Here is a 20,710-nt window from a genome sequence, read left to right on the forward strand (position 1 = left end):
GGGGAGGGCGTCAGGGCCCTGGGGACACCCCTCCCCCAAGGCAGACTCAAGTCCCCCTGTTCTTCCCTAGGCTGAGCTGCCCTTTTCTGTGGATGACTCTGACTCTGCTTTCCCACCCCCTGAGAGATTTGGGGTCCCCATGCTCTAGAGCTGGGGCTAACAGGTGCCCCTGGGGTTTCTGTGGCAGGAAGCTGAGAAGGGAGGGGGAAGGGCAGACTGGACAGTGCCATCTCATTGGCCCTGGACCGAGGTCAGGATAGGGCTTGTCTGGGGTGTGTGTTCCTCTGTTCCAAGCCCAGCTCACCTAAGAAGTAAGTGTCTTGGCTTTGCTGCTGTGGGGTCCCAGAGGCCAACACCACCTGCTTTTAAAGCATATGATTGGTAATTTGAGCCCCTACTCTATGTCAGGATATGGATCCCCTGCTCCAGTGGAATTCTGGGTCTCCCCCAAGGCACAGGAGCAGCCCCTCTGTTGGCTGAATCCTTTGCATCAGGCCATTTCCAATGAGTCCCCTCCCAGGGGGTTTGGTCTTGGGGCAGAGTCTAGCAGGGGAGGAATCAGGAGCTCAGGGAGAGGAAGTGCTTGGGCACAGCAAACCCCCAGAGACCAGGAGTGAAGTCAGGGCAGGGCCCACAGGAATGGCCTCAACCAGGCTCTGGGGACATTTCCAGCCAGCTGTCTCTCTGCCTCCTCCCTCTCCTGGCATCCCTTCTGTCTCTCTTCCAGGAGGGTCCACATCCCCTTTCAGCAGTCCCATCACTTCTGACGAGGAGTACCTGAGTCCCCCAGAGGAGTTCCCAGAGCCTGGGGAGACCTGGCCCGGAACCCCCACCATGAAGCTCAGCCCCAGCCAGAACCACCGTTCCTCTGACACTGGCTCCAAGGCACCCCCCACCTTCAAGGTCAGATTCCTGGTCCAGGTCTGTGTGGACCTCCATCCCTTTGTGTCCCCCTTGTTCTTCAGGAGGACCTAGAACTTTGCCCCATTAACCCTTCTTAACCAGCCTCAGTCAGATTGGTATGGAAGAGACCACTGTCCCAGATCTCCCAGTCCCCAGGAGTCACTGCTATGCCCTGACTGTCATCCCTGACACTTTGGAGTTCCCCTTTAGGTCTCACTCATGGACCAGTCAGTACGAGAAGGCCAAGATGTCATCATGAGCATCCGTGTGCAGGGGGAGCCAAAGCCTGTGGTCTCCTGGTGAGTAGCAGCCACTCACAGGGCCCAGACCTGTGAGCTGGCTTTGGAGGAAGGGAGTGATACCTGAGGGGCCTTCCCCAGGTGTTGGTCTAGGTGCAGCGGTACTACTCGCCAGCACACCCTGCCCCTTGTCCTGGTGCTCCAGGATTATTTGGGCTTCCCCTTTTGGGGAGAGATTTGAATAATGAATGGTTTCATGTCTTCCCACTTGAGACAAATGGGGAGTCCTCAGCCCTGAAAGAAGACTTTCCACCCTTACCCCATCAGTTGATGGTAATTTTTTTTAATACCTTTATTTTATTTTTTTATTTTTATGTGGTGCTGAGGATCGAACCCAGGGCCTCACATGTACTAGGTGAGTGCTCTTCCACTGAGCCACAACCCCAGCCCTGGTAGGGTTACTTTTGAGGCTCATTCTCTACCCAGCCCTGGGCTTGACCCAGTCATCACAATTTGTTTCTGAACTGCCCAAACCCAGAGTTAAATGTGGGTCTCAGCTGGGATGCCTGGAACAGCCATTACTCAGCATGTTTTTCTATTGGTTTTCGGTTCTATTTTTCATTTTTAATTGATCGGCTGATTTCCTCTGTGATTTTTTAGAACATTTAAGTTCTTTCACATCCCTTTTGGGAAGTGGGAGAGCTATCTTTCTGGAAAAATAAAAATAAGACACAGGGAAATTTAAGGAATACTGAGAGCTAAATAAGCCAAGTTGATGGCGCATGCCTGCAATCCCAGCTACTTGGGAAGCTTAGGCAGGAGGATCTCAAATTTGAGGGTAGTCTTAGCAATTTAGAGAGACCATGCTTCAAAATAAAATTTAAGAAAGTATAGGGGCTGTGCCCTGTGGCATATCCCTATAATCCCAACAGCTCAGGAGGCCAAGGCAGGAGGATTAAGAGTTCAAAGCCAGCCTCAGCAACTTAGCAAGACCCTAAGCAACTCAGTGAGACCTGTTTCTAAATAAAATATAAAAAAGGGCTGGGGATGTGGCTCAGTGGTTAAGCACCCCTGGGTTCAGTCCCTGGTACCCCCCAAAACAGAAAGGACTGGGGATATAGCTCAGTAGTAGAGTGCTTGCCTATGAAATGTGAATCTCTGGGATCAATTCCTAGTATTGCAAAACAAAAACAAATACAAAAACCTACTAAATTGCATGTCTCTATTCCAAATGAAGTGAGTTTGGAGAAGGGAGAGATCCAGGTGGATTAAGATTGTCTGGAGGGGCTGGGGATGTGGCTCAAGCGGTAGCACGCTCGCCTGGCATGCGTGCAGCCTGGGTTCGATCCTCAGCACCACGTACAAACAAAGATGTTGTGTCCGCCAATAATTAAAAAATAAATATTAAATAAATAGTGTTTTTTAAAAAAAAAAAAAAAAGATTGGAAGTTCTTGGAGCAGGTGGGAAGGTAGAATCAAAGTGAAAACCTTGTCCTGGAATCCAGGGGTGTCTGTGATCACTGGGACAGTTTTGGGGAGCAGATGAACAGGGTAGGGGAGAAGAGGCCTGTGCTTCTCTGCAGCCCTACTTTGCTGAGCATGCAGAGGACCTTGGGCTCTGGGACTGAGTTGTAACCCCTATTTCAGGCTAAGAAACCGCCAGCCTGTGCGCCCAGACCAGAGACGCTTTGCAGAGGAGGCTGAGGGTGGGCTGTGCCGGCTGCGGATCCTGGCTGCCGAGCGGGGCGACGCTGGCTTCTACACCTGCAAAGCCGTCAATGAGTATGGCGCCCGGCAGTGTGAGGCCCGCCTGGAGGTCCGAGGTGAGAGCCCCACACTCTGATGAAGCCCCAACCTGGTCCTGTCCCCTCTGCTGACAGATTTCACATAGTCTCAGTTACAGGATGCCACACTGAAAGGGCTGTGGAGGTCCCCTAGTCTGGCTGCTTATATTGTAGTTGAGTAAACTGAGGCCCAGAGAGAAGAAACAACTTGCCCAAGGTCACACAACAAATTGTTCCACTCTCAGCTTGCCACACAGTTCTGCCTTCCCCAGTTTCCATCGTGACAGCCCCTGACGTTAGCCAGAGACCCTGCTTCTTGCAACTGGCCACCCTCCCTCCGTGTTCTTCTGAGCCTATGTCGTCCGCTCTGCCCAGTCCTCTCCCTCACACCCTCTCTGATCTCTTCCCCTTTGCTCTCCCTCCTTGCCCCATTGCTGTGCAGAAGCTCTTGTGGTTGAGGGTAGCAGTGGGGAGAGTCTGACGTCTGGACCCGTTCGGAGGGGCCCTTGATGTGACTTAGGCCTGGTGCATTGCTGGGACCCCAGGGGTGCCAGGATGGGCCCCCAGAGTTGAAGACATAAGGCAGGGGCATCTGGGGCTGTGCAGACAGGTCCTAGCCAGGCTGCCCTCCAAAGGCAGTTGCTTTCCTTCCCTGGGTTGCGGTTTACCCAGCCTCCCACCTCACCATGTCCTATGATGGCTCACGACCAGCAACCTCTCCTTAGTCCTTACTCAGCCATTGTCCCTCTTACCTACAAGCTCAGTCCCTTCCAGCCCAGCAGAGGCCACCTTTGGGAATGCCCCGAGATACCCCCAGGCATGGAGCCCAGACTCTATCGGTCATTGCCCCGCTGCCAGCCTTACCTCCTCACCCTCCCTGGTGCCTTTCATTCCTATGGCTGCCACCTGTTTGGTTTCTAAATTCTTCAGTGCCCCCTTCCCTGGCCTGCTCCTTCTCCAGGGTCTGGCCCTGCCTCGCTTCTCTGTGTTAACCCATGTCTTGGTGCCTCTCTCTTTGGGATTCCTCCCTAACATCCTGTAGGCTTTGGGGTGTTCCTGATGCCTGTGAATGCCTCTCCCTTGACTGCTCAGGGTCTCTGCCTGCCCAGGAACCCTGGGAACTTGGCCTCTGGGTAGCCTCTGGCCCTCCCACCCTGGGCTGACCTTGGGGGAGCTGAACATGGCAATGCTCCCTACAGTGTTAGAGGCAGCTCCATATCTAGAAGGGCCCTAGCCAGGTCTGTGCGTGTGCGTGTGTGTGTGTGTGTGTGTGTGTGTGTGTGTGGTGTGCTGCACTAACCTGCCGCTTGCTGACTGAGGTTTTTGTCTGTACACAGGCGAGTGAGCTCAGGGGGCCGCCTGCGCTCCCCGCCGCTACCCTCCGAGCTGCGCCCCTGTCTCAGGCACCTCTCGGACCTCGCTGTGTTTCACTGCCTCCTGCCCACAGACCCAGCCGGCCTGCTGGCCTGGACCCATCCCAGCCTCCCCTCCCCTCCCCAGCCAATGCAGCACCCTGGGGTAGCCCCTGGGCCCCTGGGGACCCTCCCTCCTCAAGTGGCTGTGCAGGCCAGGAGGCCCCCAGATGGACTGAGTGCTGGGAGGGTGGGGCATGAGGGTTATCAATCCTCCCACACTCTTCCCATGGGGACCACCAAGTGAATGCATGTGCTACGCTGCTACAGGCCTTTGTCTGTCCATCTGTTTGTTTGTCTGTGTGTCTGTGACAGTCAGGGAAAGATACCTCTGAGCTGGAGTGGGATGAGACAGAACAGGAAAGGACAAGACATGGCAGGGAGGGCCCCGAGGGGCAGGGGTGTGGACAGGAGGCTCACAAGGAGTGGGGCAGGGCACTGACCATTCCAGAAATGGGTTTCAATGGCACGACACTTTCTATTCTTCAAGAGACCAAAAATCAGAGGCCCGGGGCTGAGCCCTGGCTCTGGTAGGTGTAGGGCCCAGTGGGGACTCCCTCATTCACAGTCAGGGTGGGGGTGCTCTGTCTGGGAATGAGGGAGTTAGCCAAGCGTGGCACAGGAGCAGGGCCATTTGTTGGGGTGGAGGTATTTGGAAACACTATTTCTTAGCTCAAATAAAATCCAGTTTGTACCCAGTTGGTGTGCCGCGTTTTCTTTTCTGCCGCCGTCACTGCCACCACATGGCCCTTTGGTTCCCCTCTTGATTCCCTCTTGCCTTTCGTGACTTTTCCCTCCCTGGGCCAACCTGGGTGGCCATCTCAAAGCCAGGTCTAGGAGCTCCTTGCTGTCCTGGCTGGGTGGGTGGACTTTCCCTGTCTCCAGAGGAACAAAATGCATCTCTCTCTCTGTGTCTGTCTCTCTGTGTGTGCGTGTGTGCGTTTGTCTCCCTCGCCCTGTGTGTCTCTGCTCTGTGTGTGCCCCCTGTGGCTACCTTCCCCCCAGCACACCCTGAAAGCCGGTCCCTGGCCGTGCTGGCCCCCCTGCAGGACGTGAACGTGGGGGCCGGGGAGATGGCGCTGTTTGAGTGCCTGGTGGCAGGTCCTGCCGACGTGGAGGTGGACTGGCTGTGCCGTGGCCGCCTACTGCAGCCTGCCCTGCTCAAATGCAAGATGCATTTCGATGGCCGCAAATGCAAGCTGCTGCTCACCTCTGTTCATGAGGACGACAGTGGTGTCTACACTTGCAAGCTCAGCACAGCCAAAGGTAATGACTTGTTCAGGCCCTAGGGCTGCCGTGGGCACCAGACCTGGGTGTGGGGGATAGAGGGGAGAGAGCTGGGTGCAAAATAAAACCCTAGGAAACAGGGTCTCATATCCTTGGGGAGGTGGGGTGGGGTAGGAGATAGTATAGTACTCAAAACAGTGAAGCTTCAAATAGTACCTGGCACCCAGAGGGTTCCTGTGTCCGCTGAGATGTAGAGAGCAAATCTAGATTTGTGCTCCTGTTCTTGTCCTACAAGCTCCCAACCAAGTGTCTTTGGACAAGTCCCTTCCTCTGTTTGAGCTGTAGGCTATTCAACTATAAAAGGGGATCAGGCTAATACGCACTTTCTAGGGGGACTACAGGGATTACGTAAATTAGAACAAAGCACTGGGATGCCTGGGGGTACCTACTAAATGCCAGCAATTGCTAGGCATGGGACAGGTGGGAGGGAGTTGTGGGATGACAGAGGAGAGTTCTGAGAGTTGGAAGCTGGGGAGGAAGTGGACTTGCCTTTTAGGACCTTCTCACAACCCAACTCCTTCATCCTGCACAGGCAGGGTGAGGTAAGAGGGAGCCCTGGGCCAGGCTCTGGGCTTTTATGGAGTCCCCAACCTGCCACGGCAGCCTGCTGCCTCTCTTTACTGACCTCCTGAGAAAGCCTGGCAAATGGATCTTTGCCCACTGCCTTGCCCCCAGCCCTGTTCCCAGAAATTCTGTAGGACTCTGTCCAGGTTTCCTAAGACTGGACAGGACCCATGAGGTGGGGTGCCTGGGCCTCTGTGGCCTTCCCTGGCCCAGTGCTGCCTCTCCCCTGCAGATGAACTGACCTGCAGCGCCCGGCTGACCGTGCGGCCCTCACTGGCGCCCCTGTTCACCCGGCTGCTGGAAGACGTGGAGGTGCTAGAGGGCCGTGCTGCCCGCCTCGACTGCAAGATCAGCGGCACCCCACCACCGTCCGTTACCTGGACTCACTTTGGTACACACCCCCCTCCCTATGCAGATATTGGGAGATCCCAAGGGCCCAGAACAGGATGGAGTGTATACAGAAGGCAGGGCCCCTGCTATACTGGCTCTGCACTCCTGTCCTTCCCACCTCCAGGTCACCCTGTAGAGGAGAGTGAGAACTTGCGGCTGCGGCAGGAAGGAGGTCTGCACTCACTGCACATCGCCCACGTGGGCAGCGAGGATGAAGGGCTCTACGCAGTCAGTGCGACCAACACCCACGGCCAGGCTAACTGCTCGGCCCAGCTGTATGTGGAGGAGCCTCGGACAGCCGCCTCAGGCCCCAGGTACCTCCTGGGGCTCCAGGTGCTATCAGCGCTGCTAACTCTGCCTCTCAGGAGCCCCCATCCTGCACTAGGAGGTGCAGCCCTGTACCTCTGGGCAACCATGTGGTTCTTACAGCTCAAAGCTGGAGAAGATGCCGTCCATCCCTGAGGAGCCGGAACAGGGCGAGCTGGAGCGGCTGTCCATTCCTGACTTCCTGCGGCCACTGCAGGACCTGGAAGTGGGACTGGCCAAGGAGGCCATGCTAGAGTGCCAGGTGACTGGCCTGCCCTACCCCACCATCAGCTGGTTCCACAATGGCCACCGCATCCAGAGCAGTGACGACCGGCGCATGACACAGTGTATGTGTCCAGGAAGGGACCCTTGTGGCACCCTCTTGTCTTTCAGGGCCCTCCCATCAGCCCACCCTTCATCAGGGCCTTCCCTTTTGTAGCTCGACCAGAGATGTGGTGTCTGGCAAAGGGGGCCCCCCCAGGGCTGTGAGGTCATTGTGTCCCTTCTTGATCCCACACGGTGCCCATCTGTTAGTCACCCCTTGATGGCACCTTTAGCACTTACAACAGGTAGCCCAGCCTGATACTGACCAGATTGTCGAACCCATCTGTGCCTCAGTCTCCTCCTCTGTTACAGGGGTGCTGCTAGAATCACATCAGCTTGTCTGTGTAAAGCACTAAGAGCCATGCCGGGCAGACAGCGCGTGGCCTGCAGCTGCTCCCCTTCACCAGCTGCACCCTTGCTGCCATGCTCCTCAAAAAGGAGCCCCTGATAAAGCCCATGCTTCCTGAGAAGTTTCAAGGAAAGGGCAGGGGTAGGCAGCATCTGGCAGGGAAGGGAGGCTTGGTCCTGGGTTGTTAACAAATAGCAAGCAAGGCAGAAGGAGGCAGGGGAAACAGAGGGCCATGTTGGGTTGGCATCCTCTAGGCCTGAGCTGTGTTCCCCAGGGAGCACTTTTATTCCATCCTTGAAGGAACCTGATTCTCACGCGAGGTCTGCCTGCCTCTTTAAGTTGTGCCTATACTGTCACCCATGATGGACTTCTCCTGTAGCCACAAGCGACCAAAGTCCTCTTACTAAGTGCTTGCTGAGTGCTCAAGACCTGATGTGTATGATCTTACCTTGCCACAGGCCTGTAAGGCAGGCACTATAAGCCCTGTTTACAGATGGGGAAACTGAGGCTTACAGAGGTACAGAGACTTGCTCAAAGACAAGTAAGGACCACCTGACTTGTGCCCATCTCCTAAAGGATGCTCCCAATCACCATGTCCCAGTCTCTCAACTCTACCCTCACCCTATCTCCAGAGCCACAGCTGCAGCTCTGGCCTTTCCACTCGGTCCCCTCCAGCAGCGATTACTGCGCAGCCCCAGGCCTTCCTATCTCCCCATCGGCTTGGAGACCGTGGGTGGGTGTCTGTCTCAGGATCTGAGCTGGCGTCTCTGCTTCTGCCTGAATCTGGGGTCACTGGCAGCCTCTGGCTTCTCTTTCCTTATAAATAGTGTCAGCAGAGATAAATGAATGGGTGACTGTTCTATGCAGAGATAACCGCTAAGAGAAGGGAGGGTGTTTGGGGACATTCCTGACGTGAAGGAGGACAGTGCAAGCCTCCTCATTTCTGTGTCCTAGCCAGAGACAGCCTCCTTAACACTCAGGGAGCAGAGTGTAAGGAAAGAGACTTGGAGGAGATAAAACTGAGTTCAAGCCACGGCTTCATCACTTATTAGCTGTGTGACCTTGGGCAAGTCAATTAATGTCTCTGACCTCATTGGTAAATGGGATAATTTTGTAGAGTTGTTGAAAGTATTAGGATTTCATGTCAAGGCTGGACACCCAGTAGATGATTTATTGCAATTCATAATATCACATGTATTTGTAACTTACTGCATGTGAGGCATTGGGTTCAGGGTGGGACAAGCAGATCTGGAAAAAAGCAGCCTGGTCTTTAAAGGGACAGACTGGGTAGGCGATATGGCTCCTGGAAGTGAAGAGGAAGAGCCCTGCAATGGCCAGTGATGCACACCCAGCCACCTGCCACGGAGAGCTGGGGCATGGCACAGGGAAGACAGCCAGGGCATGGTAGGGTAGGCTTCACTAGAATTGTGTCTCAGAGAGAAGAAAGGCTTAGGTCCGAGGTGAACATTCCAAGAGGGAGGAATTTGTGAGCAAAAACATAGAGATGGAGCTCCTGTGGCTTGTTCAGGGACCTGATGGTCTGTCAGGGTCAAGACATGGAGGAGTAGCAGGGGACACGGCTGGAAGGGAATTTGGACTGAAGGGTTTTCCTCAGGCTCTGCTGGAGATGGGTGGAAGGGCAGCTGCCCTGGGGCTGGAGAAGAGGACTGGAGGAGGAGCCTAGGAGCAAAGCTGTGTCAGAGCCTTGACCTGAAGGTTGTGACCCAGTAGAGGTGAGGGAATGAGGAAGCAGCCGACAGGAGAGGGACCCCAGAGGGTGCCCCAATGTGGGAGGAAGCTGTGAAATTACTGGGCATGAAGAGCAATAAGAGGGTCTAGCACTGCTGGCTTCGACCACTCGAAGGACATACTTCTTTCTGCCTCCCCGTCTGTCCCCACTTGCCTCCTCCTTGCAATGGGTGGCGGTTCACCCCTCAAAGCATCCTCCTAGCTTAGCCCCCATGTCACTGTACCTCCCCCACCAGACAGGGATGTACATCGCCTGGTGTTCCCTGCGGTGGGACCTCAGCATGCTGGTGTCTACAAGAGTGTCATCGCTAACAAGCTGGGCAAAGCTGCCTGCTATGCCCACCTCTATGTCACAGGTAAGGCACCCTCCTAGCAGCTGCACCCATAGCCAAACCTCCAGTACCACCTGGGTGCTGAGGGAGGGAGGGGCCTCCACCAGTTTCCCCCTGGTTCCCTGGAAATCTTCTGGCCTTGCCCCTGCCCCTGGTCCCCAGCCTCAATCCCTGAAGCTCAGTGATCCTGTGGTACTCTTGGGCCCTGAAAGATCCATGGACCTCTAACCTGTGGCTTTCAGATGTGGTTCCAGGTCCCCCAGATGGTGCCCCACAGGTGGTGGCTGTGACGGGGAGGATGGTCACGCTCACATGGAACCCCCCCAGGAGCCTGGACATGGCCATCGGTGGGTCAGGGCCATGCAGGGCTTTGGGTGGGGATTGGGGATGGGCAGGGCAGGCTCGGGCAGGGGTATCAAGGACACTAGGCCTCCAAGAACATGGTGGGAGGCAGGAGCAATGGAGTGCTGGGAGTGAAGCCAGGAGCACCCGCTGTCTTCTCTCCGTGGTGGATGAGGCCCTGGCTCCAGGTCAGGAGAGGAGCCGTGGGGCATCACCACATCCTTGCCCTTTCTCAGTGGGACTAGGTTCCTGGGTCTTGATCCTGGGCATGTTCTTTTCTGCCCTTGTCCAGGATCTCTTCCTGGTCAGTTTCCGTACCTCGGGGAGCAAGGATTTGGATACAAGTCCAGGGCAAGTGGAATGCTAGGCCCCTTCCTCCACATCTGAAGGGGTTGGCGACGGGCAGCTTGATGGCTTTAGGGCTGGCGCAGGCAGTGAGAAAGCAGAGCAGGTGGGAGGCAGGCAGGAAACCTCAGGGGAAACTGAGGCACGCACTCAGAGAAGACCAGGGATGAATTCCAGGACCCTGAGCGGGCGGGATGAGGAAGCACAGTGACCCTGTGACATCAGCCTCTAGCAACTGCCTTCCCTCCAGACCCAGACTCCCTGACATACACGGTGCAGCACCAGGTGCTGGGCTCAGACCAGTGGACAGCGCTGGCCACAGGTCTGCGGGAGCCCAGGTGGGCGGCCACAGGGCTGCGGAAGGGGCTCCAGCATGTCTTCCGGGTCCTCAGCACCACTGGCAAGAGCAGCAGCAAGCCCTCACCCGCATCGGAGCCCACACAGCTGCTGGAGCATGGTGAGCAGGGGACTCCCAAGGGCAGGGCTGAGGGGAGACTAAATAACCATGGCAGGAACAGTGTGGCTGAGTGGGATCCTGGCCCATCAGTGGCAGCAGGGCCCAGGGACAAAGCTAAGGCCCTGGGGTCAGACAAGCTGTAGTCTAGCCCTTGCTCTGCTGCTTCCTGGCTGTGTTCCCTGCACAAAAGACTAAACCTCTCTGAGCCCCAGCTTCCTCATCAACTCTGGTGATGATTGGGGTAAGAGAGGAGCAGTGGGTGTTGAGTTCTCAGCATTAGCCCCGTATGGAGCCTGTGCTCTCCTTCTCCCAGGCCCACCCCTAGAGGAGGCCCCTGCTGTGCTGGACAAACCAGACATCGTGTATGTGGTAGAGGGACAGCCTGCCCATGTCACCATCACCTTCAACCATGTAGAGGCCCAGGTCGTCTGGAGGAGGTAGGATTCCCCACCTGCTGACCCATTCCCCATATGTAATAGTCCAGCCCCAGCTTGGCCTAGGAGGACCTCCTGTCCTGTCTTGTGTCCCTTAGCTGCCGAGGGGCCCTCCTGGAGGCACGGACAGGTGTGTATGAGCTAAGCCAGCCGGATGACGACCAGTACTCTCTTCGGATCTGTCGGGTGAGCCGCCGGGACGTGGGGTCACTCACCTGCACTGCCCGCAACCGCCATGGCACACAGGCCTGCTCGGTCACACTGGAGCTGGCAGGTGGGTGACAGTAGGCATTCTTCCCATTCCTCCCTCTGAAGCACGCTTTCAGGTGTACACACCCACCTGCCTCAGGGGATCATATCCCATGTCCTCCCTCTCAGGCTTGTACATCTAATGGCAGTAATAATACCAGTACTAGTAATAATAGCAGTGATAATACTAATAAAATATTGATTGGGCACCTAGTATGTGCCAGGATCGGTGATAAGTGTCTTACATAGATCACTTCATTTAATACCTATAACAAGCTTGTGCAATGGGGTTGGTTATTATCCCCACTTTATAGGTAAGGAAACTGAGGCTCAAAAGTGTGCTAACTAACCTGGCCCAAGGAGCCAGGTTAAATAAATTAATACAGGAGCTGGGTTCAAGTTGGATGTCAGACTCCAAAGCCCTGGCTCTTATGCTAAGCCCAACAGGAAAGAGATCTCAGCTATAACAAGAATGGGAAGACTGAGTTAATAAAAACAAGCAAGAGCCACTGAGCGCAGCTTATCACCCAACTTCCATCTCTGAGGCTCTTGGCTGCCTTTTTGTACAACCCTCTTTGACCAGGCCTCCCAACCTTCACAGCAAGGCCCCTTTTTATAATTTCTCCTTTGAGGATGTAGCCTCTTAAGCCGTAGCATGCTTAAGTAGTAATTGTTTTGTTTTCCGGTTGTTAATTAACTCTAGACATCTGTAACTGCCACTCAGAACTTCAGATCCACATGAGCTGAACAGTGCTACCTGCCGAGAGATATAATTCCAGCCAAAAGCAAAGAAAGTGACATGTTCGTTAGCACAGGCGATCTGGGCAAATGGACATTTTCCAGTGCTTTAAAACAGTCATGGACATTCACTTGAAACTTTCTGGTGCTTTGACCTTCAGAGCTTGCTTCCCCGCTCACCTGGGGACCAGATTTCTAGAAAGGAGAGAAAGCAGTAAGGGGTGAGAAGAAGAGACGGGAACCCTCCTGACTTGGAGGTGAAGAGGGTAGATGGGGTGGGGCCACAGATTCCTGGGGGCCCCCTTTGGAGAGTCTTGCCCTTTGCCCAGCCATGATCCCCAGCACTTCCTACTCAGTCACTGCTTTGTTCCCCAACAGTGCCATCTGCAAGACTCATCTTCCTTCCCAGACACAGCCCTATGTTTGGAGCATAGAGAGGCCCTGGCCCTAAAAGCCCTGCAGCACAGTTTGGCCAGAGCAGTGAATGAGGGAGACTATGATCCACCCAGCCAGGGCTAAAATGGACCTGGGGCTTCCATTATCACCCTCATTCACTGGGCTCCAGCCCAGCCCCAGCCAGGCAGGGCAAGTGGAATGCTAGCCCCCTTCCTCCACATCAGCTACATTGCAGTATCTGTCCCCCATATTCCTAGAACAGAGCCCCCTGCTGTCTGCATAAAGCCAAGTGGGTCCCTGAAGTGGGTGGTGGTCCATACCTGGCCACCCTGCTCCTCTCTGAGGTCCTGATCACTCACTCCCACTCTCCTTAAAGCCAAGATCCTCAAACATGCTTAGGACAGAGCACATGGAAATCATAGGCTTCTTCACAAATGTATTTAATGCAAAAATATATTTAATTCATGAGAATTAGAAGTGGCTTTGCAGGTCCACATGTATGTGGAGGATAAAATCAATCACCTGTGGGAGAACTAAGTAGAAAGTTAGCTTCTAGACTGTCTGGTTAACATTTGGGGGTTATCTTGCCGTCTTCCAGATGGTAGAAAGTTCCCTAAACATTTAAATGAGATTCAGATGGAAAAACTTTAAGATTAAAGGTAATGTTGCCAGGAGTGGTGGAGAACGTCTCTCACTCAGCTCTTTAGGAGGCTGAGGCAGGAGAATCATAAGTTCAAGGCCAGCCTAGGCACTCAGAAAGACTGTCTCTCAAAAAATAAAAAGGGCCGGGGATGTAACTCAGTGATAGAGGGCTTATCTAGCATCTAGCTCAATTCCCAGTCCACAGAATAAAGAGAAAAAGAAAGTACCACAGAAAAAAAAGGCAATGTCATCCCTGAGCAGTAGTCTGGTGGAACTGTGAGAAGAGCAGTCGCCCACGGGGGGCAGCATTGAGCCGCACCATGCTTGCTGGTTAATACAAGAGGGGAAGTGGCTCAGGATGGCCAGTCCTGATTTTTCAAGAGACAGGAAATCCAGATTTCTTTTATGTGTGACAACTCTCCTAATTTCAAAGCTAGTAAATGAACGCTGAAGGTCAAACCAAGTAAGCCTGTACCTGTGACAGTTTTTCAGAGATTTGGAGAACATTATGTTTGGATTTATAGGGAGAACACTTGGTCCAGGCAAGGAACTTTGGTGTTCTGAGGGGTAGTTGGCCTGGGAGGCTAGGGCCTGGCATTCCGAGAAGCCAGTTGCTGATAGGGTTTAGAAGAAGGACTGAGAAGGCAGGACCTTTGGAGAACGTGCTAATCCCGCCCTTCTACTCACCTGTTCCTGTATGTTTCAGAGGCTCCCCGGTTTGAGTCCATCATGGAGGATGTGGAGGTTGGGGCTGGAGAAACCGCTCGCTTTGCTGTGGTGGTTGAGGGGAAACCGCTGCCAGACATCACATGGTACAAGGTCAGTGGGTGATATAGGCCTCAGCAGGGATCAGGCCAGCTTGCCAGAGCCTGGCAGATGGGGAAGGGGTCCCCTGGGAGCTTGAGAGGTTCTGGAGGCCTTAGGAGCAAGGAGTCTGGGCAGAGATGTGGTTAGGAGGAGGAAGTGGGATCCAGATGATTGACTAAAAGGTGCAGGTCTTTTAGCTAAGCTAAGGGAGAAGCTGACTCTGGGTCCTGGAGGAGCAAGGCCACTGGTATGGAGAAGCCACCTGGTGAATGGGCTCCTGGCTCACAGATCTAGATGAATCTGGGTCTCTAGTATGGAAATAAAGCTGAGTGCCAGGTGGAGGTGAGGCCAGGCCCGGGCTGGAGGTAACACCTACCTCTGCAGGACGAGGTGCTGCTGGCTGAGAGCAGCCATGTGAGCTTTGTATATGAAGAGAACGAGTGTTCCTTGGTGGTGCTCAGCACGGGGACCCAGGATGGGGGCGTCTACACCTGTACTGCCCGGAACCTGGCGGGGGAAGTCTCCTGCAAAGCAGAGTTGGCTGTGCACTCTGGTGAGCTGTAGTTCCTGGGGAGGAGGGCCAGATGCCCACTTCCAGGAACATGATGTGAGCCCCCGCCCTTCACTCCTGACCATCGCATCCCCCAGCCCCAGCTCCCCACCTTAGGCCCCAATATTCTTGCTCCTCTTCTGTCTCCTCCATTTTCCCCGCTGGTCCCAGTCTCTACCCTTGTCCCTTTCATGCCCTCCTCACCTAACCTCAGGACATCTGTTTCCACAGCTCAGACAGCTATGGAGGTCGAGGGGGTCGGGGAGGATGGAGAACATCGAGGAAGGAGACTCAGCGACTTTTATGACATTCACCAGGAGATTGGCAGGTGTGGAGCTGGGAAGCACCAATGTAGGGGGGCCAAGGGAGGCTGGTGGGTCCGAGGGCCAGAAGAGGGTAGACAGGGCTGCAGCTGAGGACTGCTACCTTCCTTGTATCACCCAGGGGTGCCTTCTCCTACCTGCGGCGTGTGGTGGAACGCAGCTCTGGCCTGGAGTTTGCGGCCAAGTTCATCCCCAGCCAGGCAAAGCCCAAGGCATCAGCCCGGCGGGAAGCCCGGCTGCTGGCCCGGCTTCAGCACGATTGCATCGTCTACTTCCATGAGGCCTTCGAAAGGCGCCGGGGACTGGTCATTGTCACTGAGCTGTATCCTGGGACAGGCTGCAGGGGAGTGGAGGGTACCCATGCCTGGATTATCATTTACAAAGTGGACCTGTTGACAACTGGGAGGATTAAGTCTGGAGGCTTCTGTGAAAACCAGTCTTTTTTTTTTCCTAGCTTAGTCTTACATAGCATTTAATATGTGTCTGGCAGTGTTTTATGAGTTTTGCAATTATCAGCCTATGTAAGTCTCATGTAAACCTACCTGATGGGATTTTATTATCCAATTTTGAAGGATGATGAAACAGGTATGAAGAGGTTAAATAACTGGCCCAAGGTCACATAGCTAACAAATGGCATACGCTTTTTAATCACAAAATGCAGGATAGTAACTGGGTGGCACACATCTGTAATCCCAGCAACTCCAGAGGCTGAGGCAAGAGTACTGCAAACTCAAGGCCTGTTTCAGTCTGGGGCTGGGGTTGTGGCTCAGTGGTAGAGCACTTGCCTAGCATGTGTGAGGCACTTGGTTTGATTCTCAGCACCAGATATAAATATATAAAATAAAGATCCATTGACAACTAAAAAAATATATTTTTAAAAAATTATCAATCCCAGTGCTGGGGTGTAGGGGCAGTGAAAGACACACAGTGTATCTGCACATTTGAAGGAGCCCACTTCAAATGAGCAGCTATGCTTGGCTTTATTTGGGAGGCCGTTTTCATTTAAAAAAAAAAAATGTTACCTTTCATGAAAGCTTCAGTTAAACAAAGGCACTTTGAATTAAGGATGCTGGGTGATTGATTCAACTCTCCTATATCAGGGTGACCATGACCTGCTTACCAGTCACCCAGGCCTCACTGTTCAAATATAAACCTCAGCAAAATGACAAATTTTTCCATGTTGTAGACCTCTGGCTCATTACCAGATAGCATCAAGAAGTTCCTTCCACAGTCAACAAGATTCTTCTATGATTTTTTTTAAAAAAAAACTTTTTAAAACTTTATTTTACTAGTTTACTTTTGTGTGGTGTTAAGACTCAAACTCAGTGCCTCTCATGTGCTAGGCAAGTGCTCCACCACTGAGCCACAACCCAGCCCCCTCTTCTATGATTTGATCCCTATAAATACTTCATCAGGTGGGCAGGGGAGAGTGTTATTCCCATTTTATACCTGAGGGAACCTCAACCCAGAGAGGATAGATAAGTGACTTGCCTGAAGTCCTGCAATAAGTGAGTGTTCCAGCGAGTGAGTTGTCCCATCTGTGCACCCACATGATGGGGAAAGGTGAGGACAACTCTGACTGGTATCAGATGTGCTTTAAGGGGAAGGAGAAGCCTGTGCGGAGCTAAGGCCCATGCTGATCTCTGGGGCTGGGCCAGGCAGTCTGCACTGGTCACTGTTCTCCTTGATCCAGGACATAGCTGTACAGAGGAGCTGCTGGAGAGAATGGCCAGGAAACCCACCGTGTGTGAGTCTGAGGTGAGGGCAGCGGGTGGCAGGGGCCAGGTTGGGAACCAGCCTTCACCCATCTGAGCTCAGAGAGTCAACAGGGGGGTGCCCCCACATGCCACCTCTGCCCATGAGGAAGCCAAGGGTGGTGGTAGAGAGCATTGTTAGGCAGGCAACAGAACTCCCCACCCTGGGGGAACCACACCCCCATCTCTTTGGGACTTGTACTGTCCTCTGATCTCAGCAGACCCACCCTAAGCCCTAGCAGTGTTGATTTGGTCTTTCTCACGTACACATTCCCCAATCGTGTCTCAGAAGCAACCCCACCTAGACTCTGGGTCTCGTTGCCATCCTGCAGGGTCTGGCTGTACATACTATACACTGCACAGCTCTATATTTCATAATGTAAAGTCCCCTATAATTGTGCTGTTCCCAACTTGTATAGCTGTACATGATAACCCTAGGTCTTAGCAACCCCAAACTTGTGTTTCAACCCCCTCCATGAGCCATCTGAAAGCCACTCCCCTGGGCTGGTGGTGATCAAGCATAGCTCCCCACACTACCCCCAAGGACTCTGGGCTTCCTGTTTCCACAGATCCGGGCCTATATGCGTCAGGTACTAGAGGGAATATGCTACCTGCATCAGAGCCAGGTGCTGCACCTCGATGTCAAGGTGAGGCAGAGAGGGGAGAGCAGGCAGCCCCTGATCAGTACACGAGGCAGAGTGTACTTTACTCAGCTTCCTCCCATTGCTTGTGTTTCATAGCCTGAGAACCTGCTGGTGTGGGACGGTGCAGACGGCGAAGAGCAGGTGCGCATCTGTGATTTTGGGAATGCCCAGGAGCTGACTCCAGGAGAGCCCCAGTACTGCCAGTATGGCACACCTGAGTTCGTTGCTCCCGAGATCGTCAACCAGAGCCCTGTGTCTGGAGTCACTGACATCTGGTAATGCTGGCATTCTCAGCCACTGGGTGGGCCATGTTGGGGACTTAGGACTTAGCTCACCAGCAAAGAGGAGCATTATGAGCATTCTCTGACAGTTGCCTGGTGGCAGTGTTCACAGGGTCTCTTGCCCATGTAAGAGTCTTGCAGTCCTCGGCTCCTGGCTCCCTTGGGGGTGGGGCCACCCTAGTGAGACAGACATGCTCTCATTGGTGCTCAGACTTCTCTGGGCTTCATGACAGGTCAGCCCTGTCATGAGCCTTTTGAACCACTGGGTTCAGGGGCCTCCCCGAAGGAGACACTACTGTGTCCGTTTGTCCAGCATGGTGTTCCTTGGGAGGACATCTCAGAGTTGAGGTATCAGAGAACTGCTCACTTCCAGCAGGAGGCAGGCTATCCTCTCACCTGTCCACTCTCTTCCCACAGGCCTGTGGGCGTCATTGCCTTCCTTTGGTAAGAATCCTCTCCAGTCTCCTAATGGTCTCCTGATAGGCCCACCCCTAACATTTGCAGGGCCCGCAGCCCACCCCTCTACTCCCACATCTTCCTGCACTTCAAGGGGCCTCACATGCATGAACTTGGATGCCCTGCTCTGCATGTCCGACCTTGTCCACTATCACACCCTCCATAAGAGATGGACACATTGGACCAGTGCAACTCAGTGCCATTTGGGCAGGGAACTGCCTGGTTCTGAGTGTCAAGATCATGGACTATAAGGGGTGGGACTCCCTTCACACAGATGCCTCATCTCATAGAAAGGCCACACGGGAGGTGGGGCAGAACTGGTCCTCTAAAAGCACAAGTAACCAGGTCCCAAGGCAGGACTGTCCTCTGCTCTTCCAGGGGTTGTAGTAGGAGCAGGACAGGCAAGAGTCTGAAGCTTTGGCTTCTTATTCAGATTCACCCAGCCTGTGCCATCCCCACAACCTGGGGCCTCTACCTGCCCCTGGTCCCCTGCATTCTACTTCACTTCTGCCTCAGCCCCAGGACCCTCCTCTCACAACAGTCCTCTCCACCTGCAGTCTGACCGGAATCTCCCCATTTGTTGGAGAGAACGATCGGACAACACTGATGAACATCCGAAACTACAATGTGGCCTTTGAGGAGACCACGTTCCTGAGCTTGAGCAGAGAGGCCCGGGGCTTCCTCATCAAAGTGCTGGTGCAGGACCGGATGTGAGTACGAGACCCCTCATGCTACCCGCCTACTCCTGTTAAGCCTCTGTCCTTAGATATGTAACCCCCAGCTCCTTAGAGGCCCTGTTTTCTCAAACATTTATTAACTATCTGAATAAATGAACAAAAAAATCCCTACTTAATCCTCATTCCTTTACAGGAGACCTACTGCAGAGGAGACTCTAGAACATCCTTGGTTCAAAGTAAGTCTAGTCCTGCCAGTTGGTGGTGGGAGAGGGAGAGAAGACATTATAGCTCAATTTATTGAACGTCTACTCTATGCACTAACTATGCTCTAGTTTATATACATATGATCTATTAGCCTCATAATAGCTCAGTAAAGAAAGGCATAGTTCCCATTGTTGATAAAGAAATTGGACCCCAATTAAGTGATCAAGTTGGGATATAATGGACTCTAAGTCTTGAATCCCCTCCACTCCAGGAGTCCTCTTCAGGGTTCTGTCTGATGCTAGAGATCAGCCCTCATCTTCGTCATTTCTGTATGTCCACCACTGTCTTGTACTGGTCCTCACAGTGTGGTGGGTGGGTGGCCTGTAGGCTCAGCCTCTTATTATGATCTCCGTGAGGACAGGGTTCTCATTCATCTTCAAACCCCAGCACCCCAGAGCACAGTGCTAGGCACAGAGGTGTGAGTTTAGCAACTGAGTCCAGAAAGAACACTTGAATAAACTCCATTGAGTGCTTGCTGTGCTGGGTCAGCTGGAGAATTTGGTCATTCTGCTAGCAGTCCTTGAGGTAAGAGCCTCCTCAGATCAGAAACAAGAGCCATGTGGGTGAGGGTAGCTCAGGGAAGCCTCTGTCTTTGTCCAGACCCCAGCTCCTGATGCCTGGAATGTGGCGTTACATGGAGACAGAAGGGCAACTAGGGGCCAGCCAGGGGCCTAAGATCACAGCCTTCCCAGCAGCCAGTGTACAGGAGAGGACCTTGAGCCCCCGGTATCAGCTCAGAAGCCATTCCTGGGAGCCACCCGATTTCTACCTGTCCCCTTAGATTCAGGGAGTTTGTCCACAAGTGTGCACCCTGACTATGATAGTTGTCCTGATTGATCAAAGGGAAAGAGGACCCTCAGGAGCCCAGACTCAGTGCTGCCGTTCCATGCCTTCAACCCCCAGTGGACTTTGTCTCTCCATTGCCAAACCTTGAGGGTCTAGGTTAATAGAGAGCTGACCCTCAGGTCCTCTTTCCTGGGTTTGCAGACACAGGCAAAGGGAGCCGAGGTGAGCACAGATCACCTGAAGCTCTTCCTGTCACGTCGGAGGTGGCAGGTGAGTGGCTCAGCCCTGCCTCTGTTCCTTCACCATCTAATTTTCTCTCATCTGGTCTGTTTTCCGTGTGTGCCCTCACCTCCTGCTCCTCTGTGTGTGTTGTCTCAATTCTGGCTTTCCTTATGCCCCCGCCCCTCTGCCTGCCTAGGCCTCCTTCTCCAGGGCTGAGGTGGGCCTGAGGGGTGGCAGTCCTGCCTGGGGGCCCCTCAGGTCTGACTCTAGCACCCTGTCTCCAGCGCTCACAGATCAGTTACAAATGCCACCTGGTGCTGCGCCCCATCCCAGAGTTGCTGCGGGCGCCCCCAGAGAGGGTGTGGGTGGCCATGCCCAGAAGAACACCCCCCAGTGGGGGGCTCTCATCCTCCTCGGACTCGGAAGAGGAAGAGCTGGAGGAGTTGCCCACTGTTCCCCGCCCCCTGCAACCAGAGTTCTCTGGCTCCAGGGTGTCCCTCACAGACATTCCCACTGAGGATGAGGCCCTGGGAACCCCAGAGGCTGGTGCTGCCACTCCCATGGATTGGCAAGAGCTGGGAAGGGCTCCCTCTCAGGACCAGGAGGTTCCCAGCCCTCAGGCCCTCCCCTCTCCAGGCCAGGAGCCCCCAGCTGGGTCCAGTCCCAGGCGGGGAGAGCTCCGCAGGGGTAGCTCCGCTGAGAGC

At 54.0% G+C, this 20,710-nt stretch overlaps 1 protein-coding gene across 1 annotated transcript in view; it reads left to right on the top strand.

Annotated features, from left to right (window-relative positions):
* The window catches only part of Speg (striated muscle enriched protein kinase), a 48,268-nt gene that overhangs the window by 17,084 nt on the left and 10,474 nt on the right, over positions 1–20,710 (top strand). Inside the window, exons 7-30 of the mRNA XM_048808994.1 lie at positions 728–903; positions 1,114–1,202; positions 2,790–2,965; positions 5,344–5,604; positions 6,422–6,580; positions 6,704–6,893; positions 7,009–7,232; positions 9,544–9,663; positions 9,882–9,986; positions 10,577–10,783; positions 11,097–11,220; positions 11,316–11,491; positions 13,949–14,061; positions 14,434–14,602; positions 14,831–14,927; positions 15,044–15,244; positions 16,623–16,680; positions 17,246–17,323; positions 17,417–17,595; positions 18,019–18,045; positions 18,615–18,767; positions 18,928–18,970; positions 19,986–20,054; positions 20,291–20,706. Of these exons, the coding sequence (XP_048664951.1) occupies positions 728–903; positions 1,114–1,202; positions 2,790–2,965; positions 5,344–5,604; positions 6,422–6,580; positions 6,704–6,893; positions 7,009–7,232; positions 9,544–9,663; positions 9,882–9,986; positions 10,577–10,783; positions 11,097–11,220; positions 11,316–11,491; positions 13,949–14,061; positions 14,434–14,602; positions 14,831–14,927; positions 15,044–15,244; positions 16,623–16,680; positions 17,246–17,323; positions 17,417–17,595; positions 18,019–18,045; positions 18,615–18,767; positions 18,928–18,970; positions 19,986–20,054; positions 20,291–20,706 (3,610 nt within the window). The remainder of the gene's footprint in view (positions 1–727; positions 904–1,113; positions 1,203–2,789; positions 2,966–5,343; positions 5,605–6,421; positions 6,581–6,703; positions 6,894–7,008; positions 7,233–9,543; positions 9,664–9,881; positions 9,987–10,576; positions 10,784–11,096; positions 11,221–11,315; positions 11,492–13,948; positions 14,062–14,433; positions 14,603–14,830; positions 14,928–15,043; positions 15,245–16,622; positions 16,681–17,245; positions 17,324–17,416; positions 17,596–18,018; positions 18,046–18,614; positions 18,768–18,927; positions 18,971–19,985; positions 20,055–20,290; positions 20,707–20,710) is intronic.

The sequence above is a fragment of the Marmota marmota genome, unplaced genomic scaffold (genome assembly GCF_001458135.2).
Source record: "Marmota marmota marmota unplaced genomic scaffold, marMar, whole genome shotgun sequence".
NCBI classification, from domain to species: domain Eukaryota; kingdom Metazoa; phylum Chordata; class Mammalia; order Rodentia; family Sciuridae; genus Marmota; species Marmota marmota.